The sequence below is a fragment of the Typopeltis vanoorti genome, chromosome 5 (assembly GCF_054136105.1).
Source record: "Typopeltis vanoorti isolate ZY-2024b chromosome 5, IOZ_Tvanoo_1.0, whole genome shotgun sequence".
Lineage (NCBI taxonomy): Eukaryota > Metazoa > Arthropoda > Arachnida > Uropygi > Thelyphonidae > Typopeltis > Typopeltis vanoorti.
The window spans coordinates 107317264-107332118 of NC_143553.1; the positions used below are offsets into that span (position 1 = coordinate 107317264).

Sequence of the window (14855 nt, forward strand, 5' to 3'; positions counted from 1 at the left end):
AAAATTGCAAGATTGTTAAAAGCCCATAACATGAGGGTTGTATTTAAACCAACTACTAGCATCAGACAGGTTCTAAGATCTCCTAAGGACAGTGTTCCATTTTATAAATATCCAGGTGTGTATAATATTCCATGCACGTGCGGTCTTTCCTACATTGGACAAACTTCGAGAAGCCTGGAAATAAGATACAAAGAACATGTTGGCGATGTAAATCACAACAGAATGATCATCTCTGGTTTAGCACATCACTTTTCAACTTCGAACCACACTATAGACTGGGACAACAGTTCTATGCCCTACGTGGTTAATGATTACAGACATCGATTATTCAAAGAAGCGGCAGTAGTTCTACGTACAGGCAGTAACCTAAACAGAAATCAAGTGGCCATACTGAACGATACTTGGAAAAATCTAATTAATTCTCTCAGTTCAACAGAACTACAGTACGCGAATAATCATATTACGCTTTTGCATGTATTGCGTGTTCATGATACTGACTAGAAAGTCACAATGCATACAGACATGTCACGCGAATGTGTTACCTTAGCTACCTAACAGGTGCTTACGTTTTTTGTACCGTGCAAGCCTTGAAAAAGCTAGTCAGTTACTAGCGAAACCGGTAGGCAATATTGTATGAACATACATACAAATTAAAAATTATGGTCAGTTTATCTATAAGTCTTATTATTTTTTAGAGATGATCTCTGTTCAACAATTATTTTTTTTATTTCTGAGTGTACCTATATATGCACAAGAGTTCACTGCGATTGGTGCAATGACCTCCTTTTTTACTATTTCTTTCAGAATCTAAAAAATCACTGACCCAAGACCAAAATACAAAATAAACACATTTAATAAAACAAAAACAATATATATACACTTCAAACAATATTACATAACTAACTACAAATTTAATTGGATTCATGGCCTTTTTAAAAATAAACTTACACTTAAGACTGGACTAAACACTTTGTTTTCACAATGACAAAATGTTCATAGCCAGTTTCTCTCTGTGTCAAGGCCCTTTTCCGAAGATATATGACTTTATTCTTCATTTTCACGGGATCCTTTCTCATCACTAATGTAGCACACATTAATTCTTCCTAACTCAATTCTGTCTCTTTTTAGGAGAAATAATAGTTAGATCTGGCGTCCTTAAGACAGATGAAACTTCTTAATCAGAGTTTTCTCGAACATTCCTTTAGAACATAAATAGCAATTTCTTCTTTTATTCACTAATGCTTATTGACAGTCTGAACTCTTCCACTTTAAAAAATTCACAGTTCTATGATTCCCTTTTTGGAATCTACTTCCAATTAGTTTTCCTCGAATATTCGTTTTAAAACATCTATAGCAATATTTTCTTTTATTTATCAATACTTATTCCACTTTGAAACTTCATAGTTTCACGATTCCTTTTTCGGAATATACTATTGATTTTCCTGAGACTCTCACATAAAAAAACTAAAATTCCTCCAAATCTAAATATCATCTGGCTTGTGTTCTAAATTCCTTCCAAACACTCTGTTGTTTACAGCTGTTACTCTGATACCGAACGCTTTCTGTCAGCTGTCAATCACACATCAGCCTTCTCGACGAGCATGTGCACTCCATGAAACTGGCAAGCAAGAAGTTAGGTATAATGGTTGACACACAGATTACATTAGCAACAAGAGAACGTCTTCAAAAAACACAAGCACTTAATAATTCTAAACTACAATAAAATTCCTTTAAAGTAACACAACTATTCAAATCTGGTAAGTACATCAATTTTTTTAACTTCTTTACAATTCATTTTGACAAAACAATTTCAATAATGGGCACATTGTAAGTGCCGACAATGCGAGTTATGAAACTAAAACTAATAAACATACTAACATAAACAATATGTAAAAATATTCTGAATTTTTAATTATGATTATTTTTACAACAGGAAAGAATACATTTTAAATAAACTTTCTTGTGTGTTTGTTCTTCATAGTTTATTTGACATTTTGTTGCAAAATGGCATGTTAGCAACATTCGATTACTAATACAGTATTACAATAATTGGAAAGTAAATAAAAATAAGAGGGTGGGGGTTGGCCACCTGCAACAATATTAGTTCCAAATAATCACAAGTTGAACTGCATTGTTCTATGGAACAGTGTTTCCAGATCATATAAAACATAAACAAAAAATATATAAAAATAATAATAAAGAAAAAACCCTTAGCCCACTCATGGTATTAATGTACTATATGTTTACAACCTTTCATGAGTGAGGGTTGCATTAAAAAAAAAAAAGTTTCTTGAACAGATGTAGATAGAATGAAAGAAGAGGAAGATACCATCTTCAACCCATATAGCATCCAGAAACCCAAACAGAAGAAAAAAATTAATACGAGTGAATTGGATCCTATCTGAGCAAGACTTAGTTAATGTTTGTTAATCATGTACCCTAGCCTGACCTCTGGTGGAAAAAAAAATTACATTCAACAATTAAGTTCTCTCATGTTGAGATTTTCTTCTGTTTAGGGTTGTTCGGGATGCATTTCCATATAAAATGTAATTGCTTTAGAGAGTGCAAATGACAAAAAAAATGTGATATAGATGTGACAATACTCTGTTCCACTTTAAGATTGCAAGAAATCACTTCCTCACAGAAAACGGCCAATTCTGCCAAAAGAAAATAGTCCCAGGTTGAAGATGGTATCTTCAACCCATATAGGGTAAATGATTAACAAACAGTTAGATTCATCTTACTTTTGATTAGTGTAGTGTCATGTAGCTTGTGTCCTGTATGTTTTTCTGATGATGACCTCAATATAGAGGTTGAAATGTCAAATGTTACTTTCTTAATGATAAGTAAATTAAAGTAATTATTCTAACACATATGTTGTGTCTACATAAATTCTTCACTATGAATGCTGAACACCGTGTAACCTTAAAAGAAAAAACAACATGATTAAATGTCATGCAGGCTGGGGCAATACCTGGTTAGATAAGGTCCTTACTGTTCAGAGAATGAAAAGAGTGAAAAATTGACTACTAGAACAAACTCAATATCAGCATTAGCAGAATTAAAGATAGGCAAAATTGTCTTGCATTTAAACAATGACTAGATTTGGATTAATCTATGCTCTGTTCCACTTTAAGATTACAACCAGTTCACCACAAGGAAGATGCATATTCCTCTGTGCTTGAAGGTATTGATGTTGCCAAGCAGTTACATCCCTTCATTCTATGAAGGCCAATGCATGTTGCTGTTTTCTGTACCTCAAGGCAAGGTCCTCCATCATCTAATAAAAAGTTGTTCTCGATGTTTGTGACAGATCTCAATCATTGTTGACTTCAACAACAGCTTGTTCAGTGTGGGATACTCATTCTTGAAGAAAAATGCATGAATCTTTTGGTGAATCTTTGTTTGGCACACCAAACAAAGTTGTCAAATCTTGGCATCTGGCTTCACACTGGATTGACTGAATTCAAGTCCCTGTTGTGCCTGCTTTTCAGCACACGTGACCTCTCTTTATTGGCCTTCACACTGAAGATGGTTCTCTCTGAAAACTGGTCAACTCGCTCACCATCGCTACACACTCTTCCTTGGTCTTGCTAGGATGTGAAGCTTGCAGCCTCATGTAAATGTTCATTGAAATTTGCTTTGATTGACTCATCAATGTTTTTCCATGAGAATTTAGAAAATCTGGGAGTCACAATTGAAATACATATGTTGCACTACGTGTTGCTTGTTCTGATTTTGAAATCATGGCAAGAACATGGAGGGATATGATTAGTCAAAACAATCAGCTGGTTTGTTTAGTTATTTATTTATTTTTGTAGTTTTTTTTAAAGTAGTGCTAATTTTTTAAATGTTCTGTTTAATTTAGAATTTAAACATGTTCATAATTTTATGTCCAAACAATATTTTAATTGTATCCTAAGAAGGGACTATTTTCTGTTGGCAGAATTGGCCGTTTTCTGTGAGGAAGTGATTTTCTGCAATCTTAAAGTGGAACAGAGTATAGTCATTTACACTCTCTAAAGCAATTACATTTTTACTGTAAAGCCACTGTTTATCATGATATTGTGTCATATATCATATCATTTTCCATAATTTAAATATTAAAAGTTGCATAGTTTAATTTAAACTGAAATGTCAAGTATTGAATTTCATCAAAACCTGTGTCCAACCAGACAAGTTATATTATATGCCTCTGAATCAAGAAATTAGAATAATCAAAGAAAATGTGTTGAATGATTTGCAATTCTAATTTATTGCATAGAAAATAATTATTACTAAATATGAATTAGCATAATGTAATATCAATTATAAGAAAACTGTTGTTTGAAAATATTCACAAAATTAGAATAATTTTTAATGTGGTTCAAAATATTAGAATAATTTTTAATGTGGTTCAAAATATTAGAATAATGCAAAAATAAATGCACAAAAATTACAGTCAAAGGAAAACAACATGGTAATTAGTACTTTGTTGTGTCCCCCTTAGCTTTTTATGACCATTCGTAAATGGTTGTCGATATTATTACCTGACACCTCCAGGGAGTCCAAAGACTCATCAAGGGAGGGCACCTACTCTACAACTCTGTTTCCACCAACACCATCTACTGCCATCACCATCACCACTAACATTTTCACAGACAATCACAAACATCCATGCCCATGTAGACTAAAAATAAGTTCATTTTTGTCTCTTGGAGCAACTTCTTTAAGATGGTTCTTCATAATTCCCCACAAATTCTCAATGTGATTTAAATCTGGTGAGTTTTCCGGTCAAGGAATTACATTGATTTGTCTTTCTTTGGGTCATCTAGTAGTGGTCATGGAAGTGTTACAAGAAGCTGATTCATGTTGAAAAAGAAATCACCATTACATAAATCTTCTGATGCTGGTGCTCAAGAATTTCTTGGTACACTTTGGAAGTGACTCTTTCATACACAATACACACCCTACCTGCACCCTCTGCAGTCATACAAGCCGTTACTATGACAGAGGTTGCAAATTTCACTGAACATTTCATACATCCTTTATCAAATGCTTCTTGCTTAAGATGCCAATCACATATCCCTTGATGACCATGGAACACAAAACATATTTTCATTTTCTAAAAAGTACCTTCTCACAGTCTCTTGATCCCACAACAGTCTTTGCTTATACCATTGCACTCTAGCTGCCTTTTGCTTGGAAGTCATAAGCAGCTTTGTCTTAGGCACATGTGATTTAAAACCCAATTTGTGAAATCGTCTCAACATCGTAGATTTAGACACTTTCACACCTGGTTCTTTCCATCTCTTGTGAAAATATCTTGCACTTCAGAAGCAGTTTTTCTTCACAATATTCTTCAATCTCCTCTCTCTTGATCCTTGTCTCCATCTTAGTTAGCAAATGATTAACTGAAATCCATGCGCAAGCAATTCCTCTCACACGAGTTAATCCTGCAGCTACTGAGATATGTGCTGTTTCTATGCTCTCCTCAAAACCAATCAGAAAAATTTGGAATATTCTAATATTTTGAACAACACGTTAAAAATTATTCTAATTTTGTGAATGTTTCAAATAACAACTTTCTTATAATTTATATTACATTTTTATGTGTTTACACGATCAATAATCTACAAAGTATGTAGATTTAGATTGTGCTAATTCATATTTGGTAATAATTATGCAATAAATTAGAATTGCAAATCATTCAACACATTTTCTTATTTTTTGATTCAGATGCATACAACTTAGTCTTGTAGATGCTTATGCACTGCTGGGTAAGCTTCACTTTCTAAGGGAAAATACTCTGTGCTGTTACTTGTGCTTAATTCTTCAAGTTGTATGTTGCTTATGAATAATGTTACAAAAATGGGTAGTATAACTTCCTTTATACTAGTGTCTAAACTGCAGTTTGAGATTTTATGGTATTGCAGTTACTAAATGTTTAAAATTCTCGTGTGTTTTATTCATTTTCTGAAATAGCCTACTAATATTTTATGTTACTCTTTTGTCATTATTTATAGTCTTGAGAATATTTTTTCCATATGTTTAAATAATATATTATTTTATTTTCTGTTCTAGATCTTCATACAGGGTCTTATAAATATGAATAGAGTTGTGCATGGTGATATAGTAGCAGTACAATTGCTGCCAGAAGATGACTGGTCATATCCATCATCCCTAGTCTTGGAAGATAAGACAGATAATCCTGAAGGTGAAGATGATGAAGGGGTGAGCTTATTTATTGTGAATCTTTTCATCCTATTCTCCTTCATAGATTTACTAATTACTATAATGGCAAGTAACTAGATTGTCTTTCTTTTTTAACCTAATTTTAATAATGACTGGATTAATCCATAATCTCTCCTGTTTCTGTGTTCTCTGGTCTGTTTATCTGTTTTGCAATATCTCTTCATACAAAAACACCGTTTTCTTTATTTATCTCATCTCATCTTCCTTTTCCCTCTTTTACCTGTGTCAAGGATTTACTAATCATCAGACCTCAAACCGTTCCCAGGATAAGGTGGTCAGCCATATGCCCTGGTGTATCCTATGTCCATAGTGTTGAGTTCTCAAGGTTTGCCTGCTTTGCAGGATGAAAAACCCCAGGATAAATTGGGGAAAAAACCCTACTGTCCACTCCCAAGACTGGCTAACTTGGCTATGACTGAGGAAGATCCTTCAGCTCCTCACATCACCGATGAATCGAACCTAGGACACTCCTTCCCCAGGCATATGGTTGCGAAGCGCACAGCCACTAGGCTAACCATACAGACACCTTTATTTATTTATTTTTTTAAAAAAAGTGACATGATGGAAACTCACTTCTCTCTTTGATTATCAGTATCATATAAATGATGAAAGGTTTAAAAAAAAATATTTGACTCTACATAAAGTCTTTCATAGTAACAATACTCATTTCAAAAAAAAAAATCCTATAGCACCACATTGTGAGAATTGAATAGCCCCACATTTCTTTAAACATACTTTTAATGAATATGAATTTTTTTGAAGATAAATTCCACCCTTGAAAGGCTCTGAACCTGTTTTACATCAGTATTAGTCCCTGTGGTGGGCTAAAATTTGAGTTTCAAAATTCTAATATCAGATTAATTAAAGAGCTCTGCCATGGTCTCTTAATTACCCCAGGTACTGAAATTCATCTCCCACCTAATGACATTCCCAAACATCTATGCCAGAAGTGGGATTTGAACTAGCAGCCTGATTTGAACCAGTTGGTTAGAAGCATTAGTCACTTGGCCAACCAGGCTAGTGATTACTTTGGCAACACTTATGTCAAATTTTGACATGTACATCTCAGTTTTAACTCTGCATTTTGTATTCCTGTAAATGGACCTACTTTTTTTTCATAAATAGTGATTGGCTAATGCTCATGTTTTCTATTACTTTCCATATTAATTTTCTTGGTATGTATGCTATTGCTTGTTTTCTTTTTCAACAAACAACAATCCTATGGGATCTGTTGCACTATATTTTTCCAAAAAAAAAAAAAATTGCTTTCAAGTAAATATATGACCTATGAGTGATTTGCTTCTGTCATTTTGTACTATTATGATACTTTTATTTCTTGACTATTTTCTGATCAATTTTCTTCCAAACTCGTATATTATTTGTTATTCATTTATTATCATTATATATTATTTGACTGTTCAGCTGTTACACTGGAGTCATCTAAAGCATTCCTAAGTGCATCAACCTCACCCACATTTATCTTAATCCTCAGGGTCTTTTTCTGTTTGCTTTAAACACCTTTGTAACTAATCTTCTATTTGTGTAATGTCCGTTCTGTTTAAGGGAGCATACCATCTTAAATTAGATCTATTTCTTTATGCAAATCCCACCTATGAAAGGTTATAAACTTATCACTATGGGCAAGAGAGTTGGCTAAATGGCTAGATAATCTAGAAACCTGATTTTTTAGATCAAACGTTTTTTGAACTTTAGGCCTCCGGTAGGTAGGTAGGTAGGGTGATAATCTCACACAAAACAATGATATTCACTCACAGTCAACTTTCAACAGTGATGCCATATACACTGGTGTCCAAAACACTATAGAATTGTTTTTGAAGGAAGCTCTTTTTGTGATGGAATAAAGTTGCAAACAAGGATGTCTTGTAATGTCTCAACGACATCATCTATATCAGTAGAACTTATGGATATAAAGGCCCCCTTTGGAAAAATTAAAATATTTCACAGCTCCCATCGAGAAAAAAAATTGTTATACAGGCATATATTATTATAATATTTATTGTATTTATATTCAAGATTTTGCGTTTGTAAGCTTTTTTTGTGCTTCTTATCAATACCTTTGAAATGAAAACTTATATGAATAAGCATATATTAACTAATATTCGTTAAGTGCCGAAATATGCAGGAAGCAAAATTTGTGAACCAACACCAATGTGTGATTTTTGCCATTAAAATATAAAAAATAACAAAAAAAAGAAATAATAAATAATAAAAATTAAATTCGTTTCTTTTAAGATTAAAAAAAAAAAAAAGAACTACTTAGTCTTAAAACATTTGAAATTTGTTTTCATTATTTCACGGCCCCCAAGGGGGCCGCAGTCTGCAGTTTGGGAAGCGCTAATCTAGATGTTTTCATGCAAGGAAGAATTATTGGAAAGCTTGAAGAAGGCCATAGAATTATTGATATTGCCAGAGAGTTTAGAATCTCGCATAGTATTTAGGACACAATAGGGAGACACATTGCTGCTCGAAATTCCCATCCAGAAAACAAACAAGGTCATATCTTTGCTCTAAAGAAGTGTATCCAGGCTCTGGGCAGCATTTCAAACCAAATCTCGAACAATGTGTTCCAGACACATGTTTAGAGGTTGTCCTTGCTCTACCAAGGAGCTTGAAAACAGATGTTTGGTTATAACAGCAAAATGTAATCGATGCACCACTGCAGGCCAGCTTGCATGTCAGCTCCATTAAAGTGCAGGTATGCGGATATTCCAACAAACTGTGGCAAGACATCTGCAACAAGTAGTCCTATGTGCATGAAGGCTTGTAGTCTGCATCGCTTTGTCCACAGCTCATCGTAGAGCACATTTTCATTGATGTTTTATTCATAAAAATTAGTGGATGCACCAAGCTACAAGTGCTGGAAAAAGGGACTATGACTGGTGAACGATATTGCAACGAATTTCTTCTGCATCATGTTCAATTGTTCTGTGGTGCTGTAGGCAAAGAATTCATTTTTATGGATGACAATGCCACACTACATCGTACATGAGCAGCAGAGATACTTCTGGAGACCAAGGATATTAATCAAATCAAGCAGGTCAGCACATTCCCCCAGATCTCACTCTCATAGAACACGTTTGGGACGAAACAGGGAGATGCGTTACTGTTTGAAATTCCCTTCCAGAAAAACAAAGTAGGCCATATCTTTGCCCTGAAGAAGGAGTGTGCCAGTTTGCCTCGAGAATTCCTGAATCAGTTGGTGCTAAACATAGTATGATGTTGTGCGAGCTGCATCACAGTTCAGAGTGGTAATATTCCATACTGAAATGTCTCTCTGCATGATATTCTGTAAGCACACTGTACATTAATTCTTTAGCTCTGTCCTTAGGAAATTTGTAAGTTTTGCCAAAAACATATTGCAATTTAATTTGTACAAAATTTATAGCACCTTTTTTGTGTAATATAATGTATTAGTTTGCTGGCAATAAATTTATGTCCACATTTGGCTATGTAGTTAGGCCCACAATTGTAATTTATGTGGGCATTTCAGCTTTGGCTAGGAGGTGGGTGCTACATTGAAGATTCACAGGAAACAATAGCCCAAATTAAGTTGACTGTCTGCTAAAAGTGCAATTTTCTCCATTACTATTGAGAAAATTGATTGGATTTTGAGTGGACCTGAATCAGGTTATGAGTGTTCAGATTCAAGGAAAAGCAATCAAGACTCAGATAGTGATTTTGTATGCAGTGATGTGTTTGCTAAAAATTTTGACAGCAGTGGTGATGTAAACTAATACTTTTGATTTCTCATTTACCTCAGTAGTAAAACTAAGGTAAAAGAGAAATTCAAAATAAAGAAATTGCTGATCAACACACTATCATTTTTTTTTTTTTTTTTTTTTTTTTTTTTTTTTTTTTTTTTTGATGGTGTAGATGTTTCATGTAAAAAAAATAAAATAAAATAAACAAAGGAAAGATTACGAGTCAACCCACCCATACTGTCTGCGACAATTTTTGTAAAATTATGCATCTGGCCCTCTTGCTTTCAACTACTTTTGAAACTACAGGTTCATTTAATCACTTTTTTTTGGCAGGGGTTAAAAAACATCCACTCTGTGAGATGAAATATGCATTTTTAAATTACCTCTCTTAACATTTGCTGTTGCATACTTTTACCACAGGAATAATATTTTATAGTACAGGAATACCTTGTATAGCGAGGTTTTGAACAACGCAGGTTTTGGTCTAATGCGGTTTTTATTATTTCACTTATCATTATCACACTAACATCGTCAACACTGATCGGCGACTCCTGGGCACCGCAAGTGACAGTCGAGAGCCACGTTTATGCAGTAGTTATTCGATTGGCTCTCACGTAGACACGTTCTTTCCCCACAGCATTTTATTATTTACATTAATATTAGTATTTAATATTTTTTTATTATTTAAGTATGAGTGAAAAGAGACAAAACAAAGAAGACACTGTTGGAGTAACAAAAAAACTCAAGTGGTTGACATTAGAGAAGAAACTTGAAATTATAAAATGTCACGAGAATGGCGCTTCGTTTGCTAAAATAGCACGTGAGAATTCAATGAATTCTCACGTGATCATCTGTATGAACAATTGTTCAGAGCAAAGAAAAGATTAAACGACATGGAATGAGCACCGCTTCTTATATGTCAAAAGTGATCACGAGAAATCGATCTTCTACAATGGAAAATATAGAATGCCTTCTAATGATCTGGATTGAAGATTGTAATCAGAAAAAGATTCCTTTGAGTCAAATGATAATCCAGGCAAAAGCAACAAGTCTGCATGACAAAATAAAAGAAAATGAAAGCGAAAATGAAGGAGGTATAACCAGGGAAACTTTTATAGCAAGTCGCGGGTGGTTCTACAATTTCAAAAATCGTATTGGACTCCATAATGTAAGAATCCAAGGTGAAAGCACAAGTGCTGACACTAAAACTGCAGAATTATTTCCCAATGAATTGAAGGAGCTTATTGAGAAGGAAGGCTACACAGATGATCAAATTTTTAACGCTGGCGAGACTGGCTTGTTCTGGAAAAGAATGCTATCGCGCACATTTCTAGCAGAGAAGAAAAAAACACAAGCTGGGTATAAAGTGTCAGAAGACCGATTGACACTTTTACTAGGAGGTAATGCATCATGTGATTTTAAATTGATGCCACTCTTAGTGTACAGAGCAGAAAACCCAAGAGCTCTTAAGGGCTTTACAAAGAACAATTTACCTGTTCATTGGTGTTCGAATAAAAAAGCGTGGTTGACTCGGTCAATTTTCAAAGACTGGTTTAAAACTTGTTTTTACCCTGAAGTTAAAAGCTGTTCTAAAAAGAATGATATTCCTTTCAAAATTTTGCTTTTATTAGACAATGCGCCAGGCCATCCAACTCAATTTGCTGACTTAGATGAAAATGTCAAGATTCATTTTTTCCCTCCAAACACAACATCAAATCTGCATGGATCAAGGCATTATCTCCACTTTCAAGGTTTACTATTTAAGACGAACTTTTGCACAAGCTATTAAAACTGCAACAAAAGAAGATTCTTGGACTTGGAGTGAATTTTGGAAGAAATTTAAAATAAAAGATGCCATTCAAAATATTTATGAATCTTGGCAAGAGGTGACTCAAAGCAACATGAGAGCCGTATGGCACAATATCTTGCCACATTGTTCCAAGGACTTTGTTGCCTTTGCAACACAGAAAGAGGAAATCTCAACAGAAATTGTGCAGATGAGCAAAGATCTTGATTTTACAAGTTTAGATTGTAACAATGTGAATGAATGTATTGATTCTCATTCAAATGATCTGGATGATGAAACCCTTTTGGAGTTGGAACAACAACGAGCCTATGAAGCAGAAGACGAAGATGACCCTACTAATGTCATGGCTGAAGAATTTTCCTTTGCTGACCTTTCAACTTTTGTGAGAAAAATCAACGAAGCTTCCAACTTTCTCATAAATGCTGACCTGAATTTGGAAAGAAGCATCTAAGCGAGACAAAGTCTCAATAATGCCATCAAATGCTACAGAGATCTAGTACTTGAAGAGACAAAGAAGATAAGGATGGTTCAACGAACACTAAAAGACTACTTTAGTAAAAAGTAAATTACTGTATGCTCAAATTGAAGCAATATTTGTTTTGTTTTCTACAACTTTTATATCAGTTTAAAAGGATTTTATTTGTTATTTAGTTAATAAAAATAACTTTTTTTTTTTCATTTTTAAACATTTTTATTATCCTAAATTTTTGTAATAAACAAATTAAATTGAAAACTTTTATAAATAGACTTCGAACAACGCGGACGCTTCTTGGAACCAATTAACCGCATTATACAAGGTATTCCTGTATACAGTTTGCCATAGTGAATTTATTTAGCATAATATTGTGTTTATATGACTTTGGTCAGGACTTTTCCTCAAAAATTCTTGTTTGTTGTATATACTGACATTTCTCCTATAATGCACATTTGAAATGCATGAATTTGTTTATACATGATAGATAGGTGTAAAATCACATGGATGCAAAATCTTGTCAGCTCATGTGATTTTTTTTCACATGGTCACTATGCTTTGTATTTCTGTGTAACCAAGTAAACACAAAAAACACCACTGAGGAATATACAACACACACACACACACACACACACACACACACCTCAACTAAACTACTCTTTCTCTCTCTCTCTCATCCCAGTATATCCATCCTATGAATGTGTATTTCACTGGTCTCCTGAGATTATATGCTTTTCTTATGCTTCCTGGTTATAAGAATCCAAGTAGTGAACGAAAATGGAGGCCTTGAATATTGAGAATAAGCTTGACATAAAATGTTTTGAAAGAAAAGAGAATGTGATTTTGCAAGAGAAATAGGCTTAAAGGAATCCACATTGTTCCACATCATTTACAATGTTACGAAAATAAAAGAAACTTGTCTAGCAAAAACAAATGCAAGTTCTTCAAAATAGATTAAAAGAAATACAGTATTTACTGTAGGACCTTTTTTTTTTAATTTATTAAGGATTAAATATGTTTAAAACTGTAGTAGCATTTTTATTAGGTTTATTATTTAATTGTTTTAATAATTTTATTTTATTTTTTTCTATAGTATAATGTACAAGACTGTACAGATTTTAAGTGTTCTGCTCCAGCCCTGTTTTTCTCATAAGCCTTGTTATTTTTATTATATGAGATTTTATAATATGCTGGGTTTTAGGAACACCTCATCATCATCAAATTCCTGATATATACCCTCAAGGGGTGTACAGGATATGGTTCTACTACATTTACATGAAAAATTTACATCATTACTAACTTCCTATCTACAATTTTCCTCCAAATCAGTCTGTTAAATGTCAAGACCCCAACATTATCATATCTTATATTTCTGTTTAATAACATACTTTTTACTGTATCAATCTATTTTAGTCTTCCTCTGGGTCTTTTTCCTGCCAAACTGGCAGAGAACACTTGTTTTGCTAATCTTTCCTCTCCCAGTCTGTTTAAGTGACCATACAACCTGAAATTAGCTCTGTTAACACATTTCTGGATGCTAACAATGTCAAGATCTTTCCTAATATCCTCATTTTTAATATGATATTGCCATTGATGCCATCTGTTCACACCTCTAATCTTTCTCAGAACTCTCATATCTGCAGTCTCTGGTCTTTGGTCAATTGTTTTATTTTTAACCCAGCTCTCAGATCCATAAGTTAAAATTGGTTTGAACACTACCTTGCTTACAGCTAATTAAGTGTTTTGATCTAATTTCTCTCTTATTCCATATAAATTTATTCAATTGACTTCCTACCATACCAGCTTTGTTGATTCTGTTTTCTATTTCCATATTTAATTTACCATCTTCACTAAAAATCGTGCCTAAGTAGCTGAAATGTTTTACTTGTTCTAAACGTTCTCCATTCACAATGCAGTTGATATTTTTAATGCTTCTGCCTATTTTCATCGTCTTTGTCTTGTTATCGCTGACCTTCATACCATATCTATTACAACAGTTATTCAATTTAGTCAGGCAATCTTGCAAACTTGTAGCAGATTTATTTAGAAGTATATCATCATCTGCATAAAGCAAAGAGCTGACATTAACATTTTCAATTTTGATATCAGGTTTAATTCCACTTTTCTTCATACTGTGATCCATATAGATAATCAATAACAAAGGGGATAATGTACATCCTTGTCTGACACCAGATTTAACATTAAGCCATTCTCCTGTACTTCCTTCATTTCTAACTGCTGACATACAACTCAAATAATGACTAAGTATTGCTTTATATAATGTCCCATTGATACCATACAACTGTAGCATTTTGAATAGCTTCTCTCTTGGCACCTTCTCATATGCCTTTTCCAGATCTATAAAACTTAACAGATCTTTGTAATATTCCCATGATTACTCAACTATTTGTCGTAAAGTGAAAATCTGATCCTGATAGCCTCTGTTTGGTCTGAATCCAGCTTGTTCTTCACCAAGCTTCTCTTCCACAATCCTTCTCATCCGTTTCTCAAGTATACTTGCATATATCTTACCAGGAACACTCAGTAATGAAATGCCTCTGTAATTCTCATTCAGTTTTATTTCCCTTTTTATATATGGGTACTATGAGAGCTCTACTCC

At 33.7% G+C, this 14855-nt stretch overlaps 1 protein-coding gene across 2 annotated transcripts in view; it reads left to right on the forward strand.

The window, feature by feature from the left end:
* Dis3 (exosome complex exonuclease RRP44-like protein Dis3) overlaps window positions 1-14855 on the forward strand; it is a 310868-nt gene that overhangs the window by 75084 nt on the left and 220929 nt on the right. For both annotated transcript variants that reach the window (XM_090392656.1, XM_090392657.1), the window contains exon 6: window positions 6064-6213. In XM_090392656.1, the coding sequence (XP_090248782.1) occupies window positions 6064-6213 (150 nt within the window). The remainder of the gene's footprint in view (window positions 1-6063; window positions 6214-14855) is intronic.